At 34.7% G+C, this 25,111-nt stretch overlaps 1 protein-coding gene across 1 annotated transcript in view; it reads left to right on the top strand.

Moving 5' to 3' along the window:
- Nucleotides 1-25,111, top strand: part of COL22A1 (collagen type XXII alpha 1 chain) — a 506,948-nt gene that overhangs the window by 415,802 nt on the left and 66,035 nt on the right. Inside the window, exons 42-45 of the mRNA XM_044684460.1 lie at nt 2,402-2,446; nt 3,899-3,946; nt 8,934-9,047; nt 14,133-14,186. Coding sequence (XP_044540395.1) covers nt 2,402-2,446; nt 3,899-3,946; nt 8,934-9,047; nt 14,133-14,186 — 261 coding nt within the window. The remainder of the gene's footprint in view (nt 1-2,401; nt 2,447-3,898; nt 3,947-8,933; nt 9,048-14,132; nt 14,187-25,111) is intronic.

Raw genomic sequence — 25,111 nt, 5'->3', positions numbered from 1 at the left:
AAGAGAGAGAGAGAGAGAGAGAGAGAGAGAGAGAGAGAGAGAGAGAGAGAGAGAGAGAGAGAGAGAAAGAGAGAGAGAGAGAGAGAGATTAAATATGGACACCGAGCTTGCTGAATCCATCAACAGAAGGAGAGAACAGGATATGACCTCTGGAAAACTCAAGGTTTTTGTTTCATTTTTTAAAATGATTTCTAGCCTCTTATTGCAATAGAGACTCATCTTTTTAATGCCAAGATTCTTCTAGTGGTATTATATGGTTGTGGTTGTAAGTCATAGAATACTACAGTCATTAAAGAAATAAAATGTAATGATCACCCCAAGGACAATGAAGAGTTAACTTCATGATTGATGCCATCATGTTGCAAAACATTAAAACAAGGAATTATGATAAATAGATGATATAAAATATACCAGCAAGGTGTGTCTAAAAATATAGATAGGTCATACACAGATGACAAAGGATACCCAGTAAAAACTCTGTTTGCTCTAGTGTTAACTTCATGATCTCAAGAGAAATTAAGGAAGGATTCTAAATGCTGAGTAAACTGGACCCTAACTGTGAAATTGTACAAGGTTTTAGGCAACAGTTAAACAGGATAAGTGAGGATGGATAGATTGACAATGACTTTCACAGAGAAAATACTCACCTGTAAGAATTCCCAGATGTTTTAAAGTCTCAACATTACTGATCCATGTTGTCCACAGAAATCTCCTGATCTCTTTTTGGAGCAAACAATTAAGTCACAATATTACTTTCTTTTTTACTCCAAGAATAATTTATTGAAATTCATCCCATTCATTTCAGTTTAACATTTTACCCCATTCACTCCTTTTTGAATCTTCATTCTCTCCTCCTATGAATTAGTTGTTCCTTCTTATGTTATCAACAGTTTTGTAGGCAAGCCACATATGATAGTATTGTGGTCATTGATAAAAATGCTAAAATCATATGATCAAGCAGAAGCCCCTTAACTAGAAAGTAGACATAAAACCTAACCCTATTATTTCAGTGGTAAGGGGCAACTCGCAGGTGAAGATACTTCTAATAATACCAGGAAAGACCTTCTCTGTATGTACCTTAGTCTTAGAGAATTGCCCTAAGCACTCAGAAGTCAAATGAATTGCTCAAAGCCACTTAGCTAACACGTGCCCAAGGTTGAACTCAAACCCAGTTTTGAGGCCAGCTCTGCAGACTTTCCACCGGTAATACCACGCTGCCTTTCATTCCATTAGCAACTTCCATCAAATCTGACATCAGTCCAGTAAGGATGACTCTTTCAATCAGTTTCAGATGCATTTAATGGTACTTTGATCCAGCCTACTTCTGTCTTTTCCATTGCAATCATTAAAGAGATCATTAAATACTGGATTAAAAATCTCTGTAAATACTTTCTTTGCTTCCTCCAGTGACTCATTTGAACTTGAATCTGACTGGGCTCCTGATGATTCTACCAGCCATAGAAATGTCTGGCAGGTTCTAGCAAGCAGTAAAAGCTTGATTAACTAATTAACTAATTGCCAAGGTTCTTAAATGGAGAATTATGTAAGAAAGACATTGGGGAGTTGTGTTTTCCTGATCCAAGACTATTTATTCCTTGTTATGAGGGGGAAAATCAAATAATTGTAGATTGACCTAACGAACATCATTTCCCATATTCCATAGGCCTCCAAATCTCCCTTAACAACCATTGAATCCAGATATTTCTATAATGTCAAGGGTGATGAAAATATATATATATATATACACATATATATGACCTCAGCAATCTTTTGGCCCTATAGTGTGAATCCTCTCTACTTTGTCCCTAACCTCCGGTGAGACAGGGAACTCACCACTTTATGTGACTATTAGATTCATTTTTAGATATTTTTATATTTTTTTGAAAAATTTCCACATTTTTAAGAAAGATCTACTTTCCTGTATTTATTGACTGTTTTTCTTAGGGATCAAATGAACTACGTCTGTAACTTTTCTGTGCACACCTATTTTGCACCAGATACATCTAACAAAGGATATCACATTAATATATTATAATTGATATATAATAATAATTAATATATCCTATAATATAATTTAAAATATTTATATTTCTAATAGATATATCACTGTGTCCTCACAAGAAAACTGTGAAGCAAGCACGGATTATTAGCTCCATTTTACAGATGAGGACAGTAAGACTCAGAGTTAAAATATTTTGCCCCATCTTAGACATTTAATGAGTCAATGCCAGGACATGCAATCAGGCCTTTTGAGTTCCCTTGTCACTGCCTCTCCATGTTGAAGATCCTATCTTTCCTATGTATCACCTTAGCTGGGATCATGGGAAGAAGAAAGTGTCAAAACACAGGAAAAGTCTGTGTATAGCCAATGTAATAGGATTTTTGTGTATTTCTTTTATAGGGTCTACCTGGAAATCCAGGAGAAAGAGGACCCCAAGGAAAACCAGTAAGTTTTCTTATTATTCTGAATATTTCTTAAAATCCCTAACTGGTCTTGTTCTCTTAATTTATATCTGGGTGTGTGTATTTGTGTGTATGTGTGTGTATGTGTATATATATATAATGCATAAGTATATATTCCATATTTTGATATATATATACAGACATACATATTGTATATATAATTATATTAGCATATATACATATATATACTTCCTTTATTTAAGTACCATTTAAAAAAAAAGAAAAACCCTACTTCACATTAGAAATTATTATAACTTTAGCTCTCACAATAAGGCTCCTTTGAGACATAAGAATTTTGGCTTATTAATGCCTATAAGTATTCATCCATCATCCTTTACCCTCATCATCACTGTCATATTCATCATCATCATTCACATTTCTGTAATGGTTTTAAGGCTTACCAAGCATAATAATATTTTTACTTAATAAAAAAAAAGACTTAACCTCATAATAATTCTCAGAGAGAAGCAATACAAAAATGATTTCCCTCCTTTTACCTGTAAGGATACTGAGGCTCAGGAAGGCAGTGTCTGGTAACATGTCTATTTAAATGATGAAACTAAGATTCAAACTCAAATCTTGTAACTTCAGAGCCTATTCCTGATTTCATTCCACTCTACCCCTCTCCATTTCTTAGAAGATATTACCCCAGTGTCTGTTCACCTTTGATTTTTCCCTGTCTTCTGGCTTTTTCTCTGTTACATAGACTTGGGTCTACCGTACCCTTAAAAATTTCGTATGACCCTAATATGCTCTCCAAATGTTGTCCTGTATCCCTAAGTCATTTTTAATGACAAACTCCTACATTTGCATTCTCTTCCTCCTCCTCACCATCACCATATCCCTCATTCTTTGCAATGTACTTTTCAATCTAACCAATTAAAAAAATCATCTCCTTTCTCAAGACCTTCTTCTTTCTAAAGTTAAAAATAAACAGAACTGTTAAATTGAATCTTTCCTTTAGTTTTCTTTCTCTTTAAATTTTCTACAAACTTTCAAAGACTGCTGAATTTTCCTTCCTCATCATTTTTTTTCTCTCTTATCATCTATAACTCTTAATTCTTGTTTGTCTTATTAGTGGTTTAGCCAGCCCTTTCTCCTTTCTTAAAACAAAGTCTATCTCCTGCTTCCTTAGTATGGTTGCTGTTAAAAGCTCTGTTCTAGGCTCCCTTTTTTTCTCTCTCTTCATTCTCTCCTTTGATGATCTTATTTGCTTCCATGAACTCAAGAACCATTTAAATACAGATGACTCCTAAAACTATGTGGGCTTCACACAGTCAGTATAGCCTATGTTAGAACAACCCTTATTTATTACTCTTGAGTATAATATAAACTATGTTCCTAGTTCTTGGGTGTCCTTATATGTGATTCCCTTCTTTTTGTAAAAAAACACGTCTTTTGCAAATATTCTCATTGCAGCTTTTCCTTTTGACAGGGTCCTTCTCCTCTTCTGTCTCCAGAGGATCTAAACCTCTTAGTGAAGGTAAGAATCTTTTTCAGTGTCCTCAGTTTAACGGATTAAAACTTAATAAATCTTTATTTAGTATCTATTGTATGTAGAGTACCATAGGAAATGCTAGTGAAGATACCAAATTTAGACAAAGTTTATAGTTTTGAAAGGGATATAGTAATCATATATAGATAATGATAATATAAAGTAATAAGTTACATATTAGAGGAATGCAAAAAAAAGTACTATTCCATAGCCAAGGAGATGGGGGATTAGTATAGTCTGGGCTGAAGTTTTGTAGAAGAACTAGCATTTATGTGGGATTTCAAAGAATAAAGAGGAAGTTAAGAGGCAACAAAGGTATTAGAGAATATTCTGGGTTTAAGATACTGCTTGCTCAAAGGCACAGAGAATAATACATTTTGACTAAAAGGCAAGGGACTGTGGAAGGGAGAAGTCTGAGGTAAGATTGGAAAAGCAAGGTGATTCCACATTGTGGAAGCTCTTTAAAGTTAGAGCCATGGTCTGATTTTTAGCAGAAGCTTGACATGAAAAGCTATACAAAAAGATTAGTCTGATATCAGTGTGAATGTTGGATTGCAAAGGAAGAAGAATATTGAGTTAGGAAGTCCTATCAGGAGACTTATTGCATCAGAGAAGTAGACCAGTGATTCCCAAAGTGGGCGCTACCGCCCCCTGGTGGGTGCTGCAGAGATTCAGGGAAGCTTTGATGGACACAGGTGCATTTATCTTTCCTATTAATTGCTATTAAAATTTTTAAAAAATTAATTTCCAGGGGGCTAAGTAATATTTTTTTCTGGAAAGGGGGCAATAAGCCAAAAAGTTTGGAAACCACTGAAGTAGACATTAATGAGAGTATAAGCAAGTATATTACAAAGGAACTACAGAGGAAGGGCAAAAGGAAATATTGCAGAAGGTGTATTCCTTGATATAAATGAGATCAAATCAGATTATATATATATATATATATATATATAAAGAGAGAGGTATATGGATATGTACATATGTATATATCTCTTTATATGACTATATACACCTATATTTCTGCATATATATTTATTTGTATATATATGTATGTGTGTGTATATATAAAACTTTGCAAACCTCAAAAGGCTATAGAAAAGCTAACTGCTACAACTACTGCTAAATGTGGTGAGTAGAATAAGTGAATAGAATGATGTGAACACTATATATATATATACACACATACATATATGTGTGTATATATATATATATATCTGATTCGATCGGTATATAGCAGAACTCTCACTGCAGTTGTAAATATTGTTTAGATTTTGACCTAAGTCATCTTTGTTTAGGACGTGAAAAATAATTCCATTCTCTAAATCTCTGGCCAGATACGGAGAGTTCCTTAGCATATTTATGGCATAAACATATTTTCATGTCTTGCTCAAAATCTTCCTTGGGATTTTTTTAGGTCAAGGCATGTTATAGAGGTGCTCTTTACCATTTGTTCTCCTAACATCATTTCTGATGTACAGAATAAAGCCCTTAGGTGATATTTGAAAATGTCTCACAAATGAAAAAAAAAAGCTCAAACTCTTATTTTTAGTTTTCCTACACATCAAGGTCTCCTGATAGATAATTATCTATTTTGTGGGGAAATATGTCTCAGTGCAGACTTTACTCATTTTTATTGGAAAGCTTGAGTTTTTTTTACCTTTTCAGTCATGACAAGAAATCATTAGGAATTGATTCAATCTCTTATTTATTAGCTGTTTTTATTAGCACTAAACATTTCCCATCATGTGGTTCATTTAAAGATGATGGATTTTGAGTCAAAGAATTACAGAACTTTTTTAAGTTAGAGGCAACTTCAGTGCCCATCAAAATTCATTCCATGTCTCAAAAAAGAATCTCCATTACAGCACCTTCAACAAGTGGCTATCGAATCTTTATAAGAAAATCTTACATGAGAAGAAATATTCTACGTCCAAAGCAATCTGTTCCACTATCGGATAGTATTAGCTCTAAGGAAGTTTGGTGTTTTGTTTCCTGAAATCAAGTATACCTTTTCTTCTTTGTAACTTCCACCATCAATTCTAGGTCATTGTTTCTTAGGTCAAACAGGAGAACTATAAAGCCTTTTACTCTTGGCAGCATTTCATTTCATTGAAGGCAGTCATCATGCCCCATTCTGAATTTTATGTCCTCCAGGATAAACATCCTCAAAGTCTATCAGCCCATTCTCAGACAGCATAAATTCAAGTTAGTTTCAGCCTTCTACTCGCCCTCTTCTGGATATCCTCCAGTTTATCAATGTCCTTTCCAAACCATGGTGCCTAATATTGGTCTAACAGTTAAGAAACTTTGTCAAGAAAGGAAATAATGTTACTATTGTAGGATCTTTTAAAAATTTTTAAAACTTTGTTAAATATTTCCAAATTATAAGTAAAAATTTTACCATCAATTTTTTAAAAATTCTGAATTCTAAATTCTCTCCCTCCCTCTTTCCTCTCCTCTTGAGAAGCAATACATTGACTATATATGTGAAATAATACAAAATATATTTATATATTAGTCACATTGCAAAAGAAAACACATGCAAAAAAAGCAAGAAAAATAAAGAAAAATGTATACTTCAGTTGTCATTCAGAGTTCATCAGTTCTCTCCCTGGAGGAGGATAACATTTTTCATTATGGGTTCTTTGGAGTTGCATGATCTTTTATTAATTGAATTAAGCCATTCTGTGTATACGCTAACCATATATCTAAAGTTTTAGACATTTTTTAGCCTCTTAAATGTAAGTCACTGGTTTATAATTTGCAGATGTCATTCCTTTACCTTAGGGAGTGAGATTTGGTAGTGCTTGTATAAATAGTAGACAGTTGCAAAATGAGTTATATATGGGTAAAAATGGTAAGGTTTAGAAAATGAGAGAATAGATGGAGAAAGGTCTACCAAACATTTAAAGAAAATTTAATTCTAATACTATATAAACTATTTTGGAAAAAGAACTGAGGAAGGAATGCTACCAAATTCATTTTATGTCACAAATATAGGGATGGTAATTAAACCAGGAAGAGAAAAAACACAAAAAGAAAACTATAGACATATCTCCTTAATGAATATTGATGGAAAATTATTAAATAACATACTAGCAAAGAGAGGACAGCAATATATACCACAATGATTATACATTATGACCAGAAGGACTTTACATCAGGAATGCTGGGATAACTCAATATTAGGAAAATTAAAATAAATATAAATAAAGTTAAATGTAGAAAATGCCTTTGACAAAAATACTAGAGAGGATGGTTATGTGGCTTAATGCATTGATAGCCAAGCCCAGATATGGGAGGTGCTGGGCTCAAGTCTGGCCTCAGACACCTCCTTGATGTGTGATCCTGGGAAAGTCACTTAACCCTCATTGGGTTACTTACTTACTCTTCTGCCTTGGATACAATACACAGTACTGATTCTAAGACAGATGGTAAAGGTTTAAAAATACTAGACAACATTGGAAGAAATGGAACATTCCTTGAAAAGATGAACTTATATGGGAAAAGAGGGAGGATAACATGGAGGATGCTAACCTGGGGAACTGTAAGAATGGTAATGCACTTGACAGAAATAGGGAAGTTCTGAATATTGGTGAGTTTTGAAAGAAAGATGATGAATTCTGTTTTGTTCATGTTGATTTTGAGATATCTATAAATCCTAATTTTGAGGTAATTAGATGAAATGTCCAATGGGTGGTTGGGATTAGAACTCAGGAAAGAGACTGAAACTAGATATATAAGATCTAGGAATCATCTTTTTAGACATTATAATTGAGTTAACATGGGAAAGTGTGTTGAAAGAGAAGAAGGTACTCAAGACAAATCCTGAAAGTGTACACAGAGTTAGGGTGTGTGATATGGATGATAATCTAGAAAATAAGATTGAGAAGTGGTCAAACCAGTAGTATAACCAAAAAGAATATTGTATGTGGAAACTGAGGAGACAAAGTATCTCAGGGAAGAGGTGGGTCCACATTGTCAAATGCTGCAAAGAGGTAAAGAAAAGAATGAGAATTGAGAAACAACAATTAGACTTGGCACCCAAAGGATTGGTTGTAGCTTTGGAGAGAGCAGGCTCAATTTAATGATGAACTCAGAAGCCAGATTTCAAAGGGTTAAGAAATGAGTGAGAGGGGAGAAAATATATGGAGATGTTTTTCTAGAAGTTTGACTGAATAGAAGAAGAGCTAGAGGATAAAACTTGAGAAGAGAGTGGGATCTGTTGAAGTTTTAAAAATTATTCCAAAAGAGTAAAATTTGGGCATATTTTTAAATGACAGAAAAGGAACTAATAAATTAGAGATAAAGAAGGGATGCTTGAAGGTACAGATTTCTTTTTTAAAATTTATTCATTTAATGAATGAATTTAGAATATTTTTCTAAAATAGAATATATCTAATCCCTTTTCTATCTCATACTTAAAGGCAGATAATTTTAAGTTGCATGTTTTAGGTATAAAAAATCTGTAAAAGTTAATGTACACTCAAGAAAATTATAATTTAATTGGGGGAGACAATCATGCTAGGGTGTTACTTTCTCTGGTACTTGCATGCCCATAAGAATAAAGAATATAGTCAGAAGCTGTTTATGAGAGTCGAATTGTGAACCTAGGACATCTTGCCTCTAAAACCTCTTGAGGAAGGACAAAATTGGCACTTAATCATTTTAGACACACAAAATTCTTTTCTGTTAACCACTGGCAAAGGAAAACAGTGGGAAAAGACATGTTACAACCACACTTGTGGTGTATTTTCTATAACTTTAATGGAGAATTTTTAAAATTGTTCATTATAGTTATTTATTTTTATCTCAAAGTCCTGATAAATTATAAGCTCTAGGAGAAAGGGTCTATTTTTAATTAAACCTTCTATTCAGCCACTACTCAAGATAGGACCTTACACAGACTAGACATGAATAAATATTTGCAGGATGAATAATTTTTAATAATTTTCTTGATGTCTTTTATTTTTAGGATGTGTGCAATGATTGTCCTCCTGGTCCTCCAGGACTTCCTGGACTTCCAGGTTTGAAGGGTGATAAGGGCTTACAAGGAAAACCAGGAAGAGATGGTGCAGATGGGAAAAAGGTAAAAAGAAAAAACATATGGAAAATAATGGGGCATAGGGAGAGCCAAAATGGTGGAGTGGAGGCCATAAAATAGTTGAATATTCCCAACATTCCCCTCCAAACAAATATAAAATACTGCATTATATTAAATTTTGGAGCAGCATAGCCAACAAAAGGCTATGCTTTTGGACATTTTTCCAACCCAAAACACCTCAGGAGGTAGGCAGGAGAGGTCTATGATATCAGAGTGGGGGCCAAACCCAGAGTGCATGCAGCCATGGAGGTGGCTGCAATAGCTTTCAGCCCGGAGACAAAAAGGGAATTGGATAACTGGTCAGAGCCATCATTATGGGAACCAACTCTTGTGGAGATGAGAGCAGGCAACTGCTTCTAAGCAGCAACATGGTACACAAGATAAAGAAAATGCATTGAAATGCTAACATTGTAGCCAGGAAGAAGTGACTACAAATTCTACTTTAAATAGTCATTAGCTGTGTGACCCTGGGCAAATCACTTAAATTCTGATTGCCTCAGCTTCTTCATCTGTAAAATAGGAAAATACTAGCATCTACCTTCTAGGGTTGCTGTAAAGATCAAATAAAATAATATTTGTCAAGTTTTTTTGCAAATATAAATGCGTTATTTTCATTGACCTGTCCTAGAGTCTGAAATTGCACCCGTTCTATTACTCCTTAAGTGTTTTCTTTAGACATAGATTTGTAATAATTGGATTGAAAAAGGAAGGAAAAGAATTGCTAGGATTAAAATTATATCAGAGAAGTTGTAAGAGAAAGATTAATATTAACTTTCCACAGAATTACATAACTACAAATTTAGATTATAAAGGGTCCTTAGAACATGGAATATTACAGTTGCAAAGGGCATTAGAACAAAAAATATGAGAGCTAGAAGGGATTTTAGAGATCATTGAGTCTAGTAGTACTTCACTTTTATGTATCATAGACCTCTTTGGCAAGCTAGCCAAAAGTGTGAATGTCACTGTTGTAGGGAAGAATGATCAAATTCATTGTGTTAGTCCCAGAAGGCAGAACTAGAAGTGGAGGGAAGTTTCTGAGTGGTAGATTTAAGCTTGATGCAAGAAATAGCATCCCTCTCTCCCTCAGTCAGCACTATCAAAAAGTGAATGGGCTGCCTTTGACCCTACTAGGTCATTTCTCACTGGAGTTCCCCTGAAGACTGGATGACCATGTATTAGGAATGATGTAGAAGGATTCTTGTCAAGGGAGGGGTTAAACTAGTTGGCCTTGAAGGTCCCTTCCCACTTTTGATATCCTGTGTTATAAAAAAAAAATGCATTTGGGGAGAATCAGGGAACACAGTGCATGAATAAGCCTAATGACCCATAAAGTCTTAAGAAGTCTTTCAAGTAGGAATTTGCTGACTGCATAATGATCTTGAAGCCTCTTTAACCTCAGTGATTTATGATCACTGGACTAAAGTTTAACTCAAACCTTTAGTGGGCAAAAGTGTTTAGCTAGGAAACATAAATGAATAGCAAAATGACATGATGCTAAAAATGGTTTCGAGCACTTTACAAGTACCTATTTCAGGTGCCACCATGTAAATTATAAATCCCTGTTTATTTTGAGTGGATATACTTAACACTTTCAACAACTAATATATTATTAGATTAGTTAATGAAATGGGATCTTAAAATAGCAGCATGGAGCAGGACCTTAGAAGTCTTCTAGCATGCACTCTATTCAAGATAAGAATTCTCTTTATAGCATTCTATTTAAGGGGTCATCCAGCCTCTGTTCAAGAACTTCTGGTGACAGGGAGCTCACTCTCTTATAGGGAAATGTATTCTAGTTTGGAAGAGCTCCCTTTGTTAGGGAAAAGAAAAACTTTCTTATTTTGAATCAAAATTCAAGTTATGTTATACCTTTTAACTAAAAAAGATTTTGTTTCTTCAGAAATGCCCTGAGCTTCTGATTATTTGGAAAAGATATATTCTTTCACTGGTATAGAGAATTCCCAGCAAGGAAACTCCCATAAACCATGTAGCTCAATACCTCCTTTACAACTTCTACTTTTAAAAAGCTTTTTGAGAGTTAAGAAGCGTAACCCAACACACAGCCGATAAATAGCAAGTCAGGGTGGGACTTGAACCCTGGCCTTCTTGAATGTCAATTATCACTCCACTACAAAACATCGACTCAAAGATTCATATATTTTCTTTTTAATAACATTGATAATAATAATCCTTTGTATACGATCATAACATGTATGCTTATATAAAATATGAAAGGCAGAATGGAGTGGAGAGCCAATCTTCAGATCTTAGAGTCTTAAATATTAGAGTCTTGCCTTGATACATATTGGCTGTCTGACCCTCAGCAATTTTTAAAATTTCTCAAAGCCCAAAAAACTATGGGACTATAGAACCCTACGACTATAAATTGCAGAATATTCTCATCTACATTAGAAGAGGGAATTTCCTCACTGGGAGAGTCCCTAGACCAGTGAAAAAATGAATTTTATATATATAATCTAGACCTGTTTTTTCACTGATGTAAGTAAAGATAGGTACATGATCCTAATGAAGATACATACACACAAACACACACAATCACATATACATATATGTTAGACTGTTAATAAAAATACATATATTAATAAATGTATTTAATATATTAATTAACATATATAAACATATATTATTAAATACACAAACATATATGTGTATATTTATTAGTAGTTTAGCTTATCAATTCCTTTACCTATCATCTACATTTCTATCTACCTCTCTGGGGTCACCAGACTAGAATTTTTGTTATGACTTTCGCATTTACTATTTGTGTAGTCATATTTCTCCACCTTAAGTTTTTGGTTCCCCATAGAAACNTACATTAGAAGAGGGAATTTCCTCACTGGGAGAGTCCCTAGACCAGTGAAAAAATGAATTTTATATATATAATCTAGACCTGTTTTTTCACTGATGTAAGTAAAGATAGGTACATGATCCTAATGAAGATACATACACACAAACACATACAATCACATATACATATATGTTAGACTGTTAACAAAAATACATATATTTATAAATGTATTTTAATATATTAATTAACATATATATGTATATATGTGTATTTATTAGTAGTTTAGCTTATCAATTCCTTTACCTATCATCTACATTTCTATCTACCTCTCTGGAGTCACCAGACTAGAATTTTTGTTATGACTTTCGCATTTACTATTTGTGTAGTCATATTTCTCCACCTTAAGTTTTTGGTTCCCCATAGAAACGAGAGAAGTGCAAACTATCTCACAGAGTTTATAATTATTAAGCAAGAAAATGCATTGAAAGTGTTTTCTAACTATAATATAAAATATATCTCTCCTATAAGGTTTTTAATGTATAGGAGAAATATATATATATATATATATGCATATATATATACTATGAATACATGGCATTATATNTGTTAATAAAAATACATATATTAATAAATGTATTTAATATATTAATTAACATATATAAACATATATTATTAAATACACAAACATATATGTGTATATTTATTAGTAGTTTAGCTTATCAATTCCTTTACCTATCATCTACATTTCTATCTACCTCTCTGGGGTCACCAGACTAGAATTTTTGTTATGACTTTCGCATTTACTATTTGTGTAGTCATATTTCTCCACCTTAAGTTTTTGGTTCCCCATAGAAACAAGAGAAATGCAAACTATCTCACAGAGTTTATAATTATTAAGCAAGAAAATGCATTGAAAGTGTTTTCTAACTATAATATAAAATATATCTCTCCTATAAGGTTTTTAATGTATAGGAGAAATATATATATATATATATATATATGCATATATATATAATATGAATACATGGCATTATATATAATTATATTCCACAAAACTCTATAGATTTGTTTAGGGGAGTATTTTTTTTTCCTTTTCTTAGATATGGAAACAAAAACTTAGAGGTATTCTAGAATTTGCACTTCATTAATTGTGTAAACAAAACTGTAGAACGACATTTTGGATTGAAATTAGCTGGTTTCAGTAACTGTGCACTGTAACCATGATATAACCGGTCATTAATAACTTAGAATGTAATAAAAGGACAATTAAGCAAATAGCCCACAAGCATTTCTATATTCCAGGACTTTTTATGTGTGGGTGGGGGTGGAGGAGAGTTAAGAATGGGCTTATATAATTCTTGTTTTTATTGTTGTTAGTTATTCTATCAGTATTTAACAAATGTTTATTGTTGCATTTTTTACAGTATATCATAGTTTTATTACCCATGTAGTAGTAGAATTTAGTTGGAAATATAAAGCATTTATTTCTAACAAAAAAGAAAAAAAAAGCTTTCCTCACCTTGATTCTGACTCTTAACTATACTCTATCAATCTGTCACATTCTTTGCCATGGAAATATTGGGCTATCTGTATCCTGAGATATTACTAAAGAGGCAACCATTGGGCAGCCAATGCCAGTCAAGTGTGTGAGCCTCACAACTATGGTTCGAAACTTCAGGAAGTCAGCATCGTTTAATCTTACATTGGTGAATATATAAATTATTTTTAAAATTCATTTAAAAAATAAACCTGCTTTAATACATCCTTTAATTAATGATCTCTGTACATAAGGGGGATATGTGGATTTTAGATAAATCTAATGTATATATCTCATGTTTAATTTGTTACTAATTTAATAATTTTAATGTATCTTGCCTCAAAAAATGAAATTCTCAGAGTCAAGATGAGGAAAGAGAATCAGACTAATGCAACATGGTTAGTGAATGACAAAACAAAGACTGGAATACTGGTCTTATGTCTTCATGTCTTAAGCCTCCTTCAACAAGTTCCTTCTTTTTTTCTACCAGTAACAAGTATCTTTGATGGGCCTTTCTCCTAATCCTTCTACACCAGCGATGCTATATGATTAGACATATATACTTTCCATCATCACATTCCAACTCCTTTTTTTTCTGATTTACTGAAATTTCGAGGAAATCAGCTGGATATTCAGTTTATATATGATGATGATGATGATTTGTCAATGATTCTATCCAGAATTCATTCATTCTTGTCTATTTGCTTTTTCTTTATCACAGGGAGATGCTGGGCTCAAAGGCCTCCCAGGTCCTCCTGGAATAATTGGACCAAAGGTTAGTCATATTCCATAAATGTTACCCAATTGTCTATATTTGGTTTATTTTAGATCATGGAGAAGAAAATCATCAATACTCAAACTATATGTTTGTGTAACAGAAGCTTGAACATGTAAAGAGTTTTTTTTCCTCCCCCAAATCCTATAAGATAGACAAATAACAATATTATCCCCATTTTTCAGGTGAAGAAATTAAGACTTATAGAGGAAATGGACTCATTAGTTCATAATATATACCTTCTAAAGTGTTAAAACAAGGATTAATATCTACATCTCATGATCCTAAGCCCATTGTGCATTTTTCCACACCAGAACAACCTACCATTCTAAGACTTCCCTACAACTAAAAAGAACTTTCTCTTTTACATACATGCATTTTTACACAAAGATCATTTATTGATCTTTAATTGTTTATTTACATGCCTTTTCTAGTAAAAGCATTTTCAGCTTGAACTTCCTCCTATGCATCTTTTGTATCTGCCAGAGCATCCACTGTGGGACGAAGGCCTCTTAATGCAGTTGATGCTTATGGTAGCATCATAGAATCCAAGAATTGATATGTATCTTAGAGGCCATCTTAACTAAACTACAGCTGTCACAATTCCAGTAGTGAGTGTCAGGCATAAGCCTCTGGAGAAAAAAAGGGAAGAAAGGGACATTTGCCTTTGTTGACCTTAGAATTAGACTGTAATGCACCCTATATGAATTTAGAGCTGGAATGGAATCTTGGAAATGATCTACTCATATTCTCATTTAACAGAGGAAGAAAGTGACATCGAGAAAGTGAAAAGGATTCCTACAAGGTCACTTTGGCAATATATATGACAGATAAGTTTCAAAACAAGTCTCTCTTCCTTTCCCTAGAATCCCAGCTTTGTAAGGAACCTCATTATTTATCTGGTTCAACCTGAACAGGAACTTCTGCTCTAAGAGCCTGTTCAGTCTTCATCCAGCTTAGAGAGGGGAATTCTCTATCTGAACTCAGCCCAGTCTTTATAAGACATTTGAGTTTGAGCAAGTTCTTACATGTTGAATGAAAACATGTTGACTAGAACCTGATCAGCACATGTAAACTGCCTTATTCCCCCTAGAAAAATATTCTTATAGGTATCAGAACAACAAAGAATCACAGAATCAGAGACCCCAGTAGCTATCTAGTACAACTCGGACTTGAAAAAGAAAATCTTTCTACAACACTTGGCAAGTGGATATCCATCCTTTCTTTAAATTCCTCCAGAAACAGAAAACTCACCTCTACTTAAAGCACCATATTTCTCATTTGGACACCTTTGATAATAAAGATTTCCTTATACTGAGCACAAAACCCTGTAGATTTCATTTATTGGTCCTAGAACTGATAGCAATTCTTGAAATATTCAAAAGGCAGGGATAATTTTTCCCTCTATACTTTCTCTTCTCCAGGACAAATAATCTAATTCTTTCTATCTGTCCACATATGGAATATGATCTAATTCCCCCCTTATCCTCCTAGTCATCCTATTTTTAATATTCCAGCTTATCAGTTCTCTTTTTACAACAAAGTGAGAGCACTAAAAACAATTCTACACTTATATTCTGATCATGGTAGAGCGTATTCAGTTTACATACCTGAACACAATGACTCTTAATATACCCCACCATCCCATTGTTCTTTAAATTTTCCCTGACATCTCAAATCTCATTAATTTTCTTCCTTCCTTCCACATGCATTCATTCATTTATTTGTCAATTTGTTTAATTATCATGTTGGAAGATAATTGAGAAGGTCAAAATTGCCCACGAATATTCAAAGAATATAAGCAGTTTGTTGTACATTGTTGTTTTTTGAGGTCATCAGCAATTATGAAGCTAGACTGGTTGGAGGATTCTTTTTTTGAGTGCAGTAATTGAAGCTGGTCATCTCACTGAGGTTTCCATGCTTGGTTATTACTCCATCTTCTAAAATTGCCTGTGTTGAAACAAATCAATTATACAGATAAGGAGTTATTCCTCTCTGTGTCAATTGTTTTCCATTTCAGCCTGCCTTCATTTGAAGGCTGGTCACTTAGGGAACTTGCTCCTTCCCTGTCCTTTTAAAATTCCATTTCAGGGTCACCTTGGCTTCTTTAGTTTTCTAGTCATTCAAGAAAATCTTTATTTTTTTCAGTCCCCAGGGCTCCTCTCGGGTGTCAGATTTGAATCCTCCCTATTCCTCGTCACCCATAATGAATCTCTAATTAGATCACTCCTTTTATTAAAAAAAAAAACTTGCAATGACTCCTTGTTGCCTTCTCAAAAAAAGTTCATCTTCCTTCAAGACCCACCACAAACTGATCCCAAATTACCTGCCTAGACTTACCTTATACCTCGTTCATTCTGTGTTTTTGCCAAATTAATCCACTCCTCATCTCCCAAATTTGCTCTCCCATCTGGGCCACACTGTCCTCTTCTGATCTGCATCTCCACTTACCCATCCTTTAGTGCTCATCTCAAATGCCATCTTCTCTTTCATTGAATGTTTTCTTCATCTAATTTTGCTCATGATGCACTACAAATGCTTTTACTTTTTACTAGTTATCTTAAGAACAAGTGATTCCAATCAAGACATTTAACTAAATAGCACAGAGAAGAAATTAGTAAATTATGTGCCACAAATAAAACTGGAATGTTCTCTCTAGCAGATAAACATGCCATTAGTGATGGAGATACACCTGAGAAATAGTTGAAGAAGAGAGTGTGTTTCAAAATCATATGTGGCCAGGGGACATATGTAAAGGGCCACACAAGGCCACATATTTGGATGGGGCCCACTTTGAAGGGGAGATTCACATTTATGAATCTGCAAAACCACTGGTGTGTTCTTGTGCCTACTCATTACTGATATGGTTCTCCATTGATTCACTTATTAAAAAAAAACTAATTATAGCTAACTTTTATGTAATACCCTATTACAAGCATTATCTCATTTTAACCCTAAAATCCACCTGGTTCTTTCATTTTCATCTTTTGGATAGTTATGAATTTAGTCACAATTGCTCCAAGTTCATAGTTAGAAAAATTAATAATATTTAGATGGAAACTGAATTTTCTACCGATGATTTGCAATTTATCTGTATCTAATTCAAAACTGCCTTCTTTGAGATTGAAGTTTACAGAAAATATTTTTAGAATAAAACAGTGGATTATATTATGGTATCTATGAATAGAGAGATGCTGGGAGAAATTGAGAAGAGAGGTGACCTTTTCATGAGACTACCTTCATTCAGGGTTATCCCCTCTAAGATGCCTATAGAGCTGATAACTGTCTGATATCTCCCTTCTTTATCACAGCACGGTCCTCTTTTTCCTCCCAAAAGACATGTTGGAAATGCTATGCTTCTCCAGCCTCTTGAATCTGCTTCATCAGAATCACTCCCCTGAGACCTGAGATATTTCCATCTTTTTATACAAATTGCTCAGCAAAGGATCCGGTCTCTCACACAATGGCTTTGATTGATTCAAGGAAGTAAATGAACCTTCTTTACACTCAATTTTGGTTATTTGATTCAATAGAAGTTAAAGTTTGAGAAATAAAACAACACATAGAGTACTTTAAAATCATTTGATCCTCACAATAACTCTTGGGAAGCAAGTGTTATTATTATTCCCATTTTAAGGATGAGGAAACTGAAGCAAAGTTTACATGGACTTGCCAAGGGTCTTGCAGCTAATAAATGTCTAAGGCAGTGTTTGAACTGATGTTTTCTGATCATAGGACCAATACTCTATCCATTATACCATCTAGTTAACTCAACATATCCCATAATGTCTTTGTTGCTCCCTTTCTTTTTCTTGGATGCCTTCTCTCCCTCCCCTGCCTTTCTCCTCTCCATCCCTCCTCTTCTTTTTGCTTTCCCCTCCTCACTCCCTTTTTTTCCCTTAGTCTTTCTCATTGGGAAAGTCACTTAAAAACCATAGACCTCAGTTTCTTCCTCTAGAAAAGTGAAAGGTTGAACTAGACAGCCTCTGATGTCCCTTCCAACTCACATGTGCTACTAATTTCTTATAAGGTTTGACATGGCCTCTGCCTTTTGTCTTTAGCTTAGATCCTAGGGCTTAAGATTCATAATTTTTGATGATTAAAGGAGACTCATTCACAATCAGACAGTATTTGGACCACAAAACCTTTCAGATGCTTTCTCTCTATGATGAAAGAGATCACTTAGCTCCAACAGTCTCAGCCAAATTCAGCTTTTCTCTCCTTAAGGAGAAATAAGTCTGTCAGTTCCCAGCATCTTGCCCTCCATGTGCCAGTCTTTGGGAACACAGAACAGGTAGCCAGCTAACGGAATCCCTCAGGTGTCTAATGAATCTTTGAACTTACTTCTTTTGGTTAATGAGATCAATGTCTATGCTTCAAGGCTCTATCTGTTTTAGGATTAAACTGTCCCCTTTAACTCCCATCAGTGACCGACAATCTGCCTCTCCCTTGAATCATTTAGAAGTTTCATCGCACTGCAAAAGGCACTCGGTCTTTCCTCAGGCTCCCCAAATCCTTTGTGTCTCCTATGCCAAAGAATCTGCCCCAAGCATAAAAGCTAAGCTAAATGGGCAAGCCACTACTGGTACTACAATTTCAACAACTACTGCTTGGTTGTTGTCCCATCCTGTCCACCTCTTTGTGACTCCACGGACAATAAGCTTTCAGGGGTGTTTTCTTGGCAAAGATATTAGAGTGGTTTGCCATTTCCTTCTGCATTTTTACCACAACTACTACTACCACCACCACTAACACGACTACTAGTACCATTTACATAACCCTGCAAGCACTATGTGAAGCATTTTACAGTGATCACAGTTGATTCTCGCAACTACCCTTGGAAATAGGCACTACTGTGATCCCCCTTTTAAAAATAAGAAAACTTGGCAAAATGGACTTGCCCAGAGACACATGGCTTACTATGACTTACTAGTGTCTGTGGCTAGATGATGCCTCAGGTCTTTCTGACTCTAGGCCAGTGGTTCCCAAACTTTTTTGGCCTACAGCCCCCTTTCCAGAAAAAAATATTATTTAGGGCCCTGGGAATTAATTTTTTTTAATTTTAATAGCAATTAATAAGAAAGATAAATGCACCTGTGGCCATCACCACCCTCCTAGATAGCTGCAGCACCCACCAGGGGGCGGTGGCACCCACTTTGGGAATCACTGCTCTAGGCCAATGCTTGATCCACTGTGCCTCCTTGCTTTCTCTTATCTTTTTCTTGGTCCTATTTTTGCCTTGATGGTGTATGCTATAGGGGTCCAGCAAGGAGCCACCATAAACTTCAAAAGAAACCCCAGCAAGCATTATGAAGCACTGACTATGTACTAGAGATGCAAAGAGAGGCAAAAACAATCCCTGACCTTAAAGAGTTCACATTCCAGTGGAAGGGCCAATATGAAAATAACTATGAACATGCAAGAAGGTAAATTGCAATCTCCGAAGGAAGTCATTTAGATGAAGCAGTTCTAAAGAAAGGCTATTTGAAGAAGATGAGATTTTAGCTGAGATTCAAAGAAAACTATGGAAGTCAGGAGATGGAAAAAGGAAGAAAAAGTATTGCCAATAAAAGGATCAATAAAAGGAATCAGGATAGTGTGAGGAAACAAAAAGGAAGCTACTGGCTCTGGAACACAGAGCTCATGTAGGGGAGGAATATTTAAGATGGTTGTAAAGAAGCCACTGGTTTTTACTGAATAAGAGGATAACATGCCTAGACTTGTGTCTTAGGAAGATAACTGGTACCTGAGTGGAGGATAAACGGGAGTGGAAAAAGATTTAACACAAGGAGACTGGCCATCAGACTATCATACAAAACCAGTTGTAAGGTCATGTGGCAAGTGCCAGAGAAGGTAAGATGAGATATATGAAAGATATTGGAATGGTAGAATTGACAGGGCTTGGCATGAAGGTCAGGCCTATGTCATTTATTTTTATTCTCCCCCAATACTTAGAACAGTAAAACAACAAATTGTTATAGAATCTTAGACCATTAGATCTGAAAAGTGTCCATGAGCATAGTAATTGCCCACTGATGATTTGTAAAATGAATTAATGAATGTTAAAAAATTCAAAGAAAGCTAAAAAAGTTTCACTCCAGAAGCGTGGCTGCATAGACAAATTTCTGCCTCATCGTTGGAGTATATGTAATTTATCACCCCTCCAGTTTTTGTGAAATCCTGATGACTACAAGGGTATTTATGCTGGTGATTCACCAGCTGGGAACTATCTTTGCCACAATCTATCTCCTCTACTTAGCAGCTCATATCTCATATCTCTGAGCCCTTTGGAGGTTAATGCTGTTGCCCATTAGATAACTGCCTTCCAGGGCTTTCAAACAGTATAAAACATTGACTTTAAGATTTAAAGGATTTGGAGATAGCTGCCACTGTGGTAATTATGGTCAAAGTCAAGTGGGAGGGAGAAGCAAGATCCTAATCAGAATGATGACCAGAAGGGCTTGTAACTTTCCAGAGCTGGAAATGAACACTGTTTTCCAGATCGAGCATGCCAAATCCTTTATTTTAGAAGTGAAAGCATCCTATTTCTCACTGTCCTGATGTATTTCCCATAAGGAAGTCAAACAATTAGAATGAGGGAGAAGTTGTATTCTTAAACAATACATTAGAGAATGTTAGAGATAAAAAAATAACACTTTAGAACATAAAAGGTAAGAAGAGAGAGAAGAGAATTTTAGGATAGGAAAAGGACTTTGGAACCTGCAACAAAGAATGTTAGAGCTAGAACAGACCACAGTAGAAAGAAACGTAGGAGAAAAGTAATATCAAATGTTAAAATGAAAAAAACTTTATAACCTAAAATATTAGAACTAAAAGGGGCTTTATTTAGACTATAGAAAAGATATAATTGTTTGCCTCTATGGCTGTCCTTCAAATACATAAAGACAGCTATTATACTGCACTAAATCTTCTCTTCCCTAAGTAAAACATCCCCGTCTTCTACAGCCATACCTCATATAATGGATTTTAAGTTCCTCCCCATCTTTGTTAGTGACTTCCTCTTTATGAGCTCCAGTTCCTCACTTCCCTTCCCACAATGTCCTTACCAGATCTGGATACAGAATTCCAGGTGTGGTCTGCCCAGGGAGATGAGATCCTTTTTTTTCTCCCCTTTTCAGTATTCAATACTGTTTCATCAGGGCCTGGGCTACCCACACCAAGCAGGAAATATAAAACAGGACAATCAGGACCTTGAGGATGGGAAAGGGAATAAGCATTTATTAAGTCCCTATGATGTACCAGGAACTGTACTAAGTGCTTTACAAATAGTATCTTATTTTATCCTCACAACAAAACGTCACAGGATATCTTACCTGAAGAAGAAAAGATAGGACAACATGACAGTTGTTTTATGTATTGGAAGGACTGTACTATACATGAGTAATTATATGTTATTAACAATATTTTGAAGACTCTTCTAAGTCTAATATTCTATGTTATAATCTGGGAGGTAGGTCATGTTATGATCCCCATTTTATAGATTTAGAAACTGGGGCAGAGGTTAAGTGACTTGTCTGAAGTCACGTAGGTTTTCCAAATTCCAGATCCAATTCTTTATCTACAGGACCACCTCGATGCCTTATGCAGGTACAACTGTGACTAGATTATGAGCCTGGATACTCTAAGGTTTCCCACCGGAGAGGCAGGATAAAATGAGGATGTTTTTTACAAGTTAGGAAAACCAAAAGGAAAACAGTTAACAGCCACCCAAATCTCTTTACTTTTAAAGCTTACAAAGGACTTTCCCTCACAGCAGGCCTGTGAAGTGAGTCATGCAAACATTATCTTCATTATATAACTGAATCAAGTGAGACCCAGAGAATTTAACTTGAACAGAAGCAGCTAGTTTTAGAACCAGGACAACTTATCTGACTCTAAGAGTGTCTTTGGCTTGAGACTCTAGCCATGCACTCACATGAAAGTATCCAACCACACAGAGAAATGCAAATCTGAAGCTTAAGAGAGGGTCAGGGGTGGTGATTTGGGAATAGAAAGTCATTCCTCTTAAAGACTAATGGGCAAAACCATTATAGAGGCAGGTGATGCCTTTCTTGGTGGGGGGGAGTAGCATATAGGGAAACTTGGCAGTGAGATAGTAAGTTGGATCTGGGGGCCAATTAGCTTCCCTTGGATACCGAATGTATTCAAAATGGACTTTTCTCTGAGAGGCACAGGAGATAGAAAACCATCATGGCGGTCATGGAGCAAGAGACATTTCCCCTGGCTTGAAATGAAGATTACAGTTTACTTTTTCCATTTGGTATTTAAGAACAAAAACAAATAAATAAAACAAAAATAATTTAGAAAACAAAAATACTAATGATTTCTATTTGAGAAAATTGTCCCAAATATTTAGCTTGGATTGCTGCAAGATCATTTAATTTCATTGAGATTTCAGAGATACATATAGACTGGAACTAGTATTTGTGTATTTCTAAACAATTGAAATGATTACAAGAAGAAAGAGTTGGAGGGAAATGGGATTTTTACTAATTGTATTTTTTTTTCTTTTCTTGTAGCCAACTTGCTTCTCTTTTTATTTCAACAAAAGCTTTTCCATTACAATCCCATTAGGAAAACTGAACTATACAGGGTATTTGAGTTTTGACTTAGGAGAGTCACAAAATCTCAGAAACCATCTACTCTACTTGTTCTAATTAATATTTAAATCCCTTACGTTACATGGATTTATAAAATTTAGAGCCATATGGACTTAAAATACAATTTCTCTGACTCTCATTTTATGGATTAGGAAACAGACCTACCTAGATCATACAGTTAACAAATAGCAGGGATGGGATTTGAACCAGGATTTTGAACTTCAACTCTAGGGCTCTTCTTCATTATTTTCCCACTCTTCATATCATATTCCTTGTCTTTTGTCAGTGACCATCCCACCTCAGATACTTATGATCTTTGTAACTCTGGACAAATTATTTCCTCTGAGGTCTCTTATCTGCAAAAAGGAGAAGGTCACTCTAGATGGTCAGCGATGATACTATCATTCTCTAATATAATATCTGTTTAAATATCTCTAATGGTAAGGAATGCAACTGCCTTAGAAGATGGCCTATTCAATTTTTAGAAAGCTCTTCTATATTTATCACCAACAATTTTAAAATGCCAGACACTGAGGATGCAGAACTAAGTTATTTATATTCAGGAAAAATCTGGCTTCTTGAAAACAACTAGAAAAACAACAACAACAATAATAATAATAATGCATTTATATAGCACTTTAAGGTTTATAGCACTTTATTCACAGTAACACCATGAAATTGGTAAATAACTGATTGTTCTGGTTCTCTCAGAAGCTACACAACAGGTATAATAACATTTTCACATGAAAGATCTTCAGATAGGAAACATACCCACACCAAATCATTTTTTTACTTTAAGTTAATAAATGCCTATTTCCTTTAATCCATTCTCTTATGAGGTAACGTTTCCTGTCCAGATCCCAGCTTTTCATTATCCTCTTGAAAATGTGAACTTGAAGACACCTTAGAAATATTTTGAGTATAAAACTTATCTTACAAATGAGAAAAACTTGGGCTCAACAAAATCAAGTGACAGCTGTGTAAGTTTAGGTTGAACTTATAAACAACAAAAAAAGAATTCTTTCTGTATATCAGAGCATATATAGATAACTCCATATGAAACCATGGATCTCTGTTTCATAGTGCTTGGTTTTTAAAAAATATTTACAAAATTCTACAAATTAATTTTAAAACTTGTCGTGCTTCTCTGTGATTTTTTTCTGAATTGTCTACTGCTCTTTTCTCTCATTTCAAAATGGTTTAATGGCCCTCACTTTTTTCCATCTCTACTGCTAACCACCACCCCCAATTAAAAACAGAGAAGAGACAGAGACCAAAACAGAAGAAAAAGGGAGACAAAAAAAACTTGTAACAAGCAAAATAAATACAAATAGTGGCTATATTAAAAATGTGTGTTTCTTTCAGCACCTTGTCTGCAAATAAGCCTTTGCCAAGCTTGCTTAATTCTAGTGCATACCCTCTCATTGGTTCCTATAAATCTTGTAAACAGCTTATTTGAACATATTTGTTTTCTTGTCTCCTCCATTTAATTATGAGTTCCTAAAGGGCAGGATTTCTATTTTTTTCCTCACCTTTCTTTGTAATCCCCAGCATTAAGCACATAGTCCAGCACAGGGGCTTAATGAATGTTTAGGACTATTTCAATCACCTGTTTGTTTAGGGGTAAGTAACAGTTTCATCAAAGATCCTATGGAGATAGGCCATTGGGTTAATTAGAATTAAGCTTTTCAAAGTTTTTTTTTTTAATTTACATCATTGCTATACCTGAATACAATGTTCTCCTGCTTCTGCTGACTTCACTTTGTATTTTGAAGAATTCTCTAAAATCATTTCTTTAGTAATTTCTTATTATGCAATAATATTCCATCACATTCATATACTATAATTTGTTTTGCCCTTGTTTAACGATCTAAGAAGCAATCTAAGGCATTCTTTAGATTTAGCTTTTTTCTCCCTTCATTCTTTTAATCTCTCCTTTGATGTACTTTAACACTACACCAAATATGTGCTTACATGTGTTGATTGTACATTGTCTTTTTCAAATAAGAGAGAAGTTCAATTGATGCCCACTCCTCCGTTCCGTCCTCAAGGCATGCATACTTTTCTTCTTACATGACACAGTTATTAAAAATCAAACAGCTCCTTCCAATTGCTAAAATAAATTTACCTTTCTAGGGTTTTTTAGGGCTCTTACATTTGTATTTCAAAGTTCCTAATTCATCTCTGGTCTTTTCATCAGTAATCCATGAAAGTTCTCAATTCCATTTAAAGATCCATTTTTCTCCCAGCAGGATTATACTCTACTTTGCAGGATAAGTTATTTTTGGTTTTAAACCTATATAT

Source organism: Gracilinanus agilis, chromosome 1 (assembly GCF_016433145.1).
Source record: "Gracilinanus agilis isolate LMUSP501 chromosome 1, AgileGrace, whole genome shotgun sequence".
In the NCBI taxonomy this organism is placed as follows: Eukaryota; Metazoa; Chordata; class Mammalia; order Didelphimorphia; family Didelphidae; genus Gracilinanus; species Gracilinanus agilis.
The sequence above is the reverse complement of the archived record's forward strand: the minus strand, read 5'-3'. Positions and strand labels throughout refer to the sequence as shown.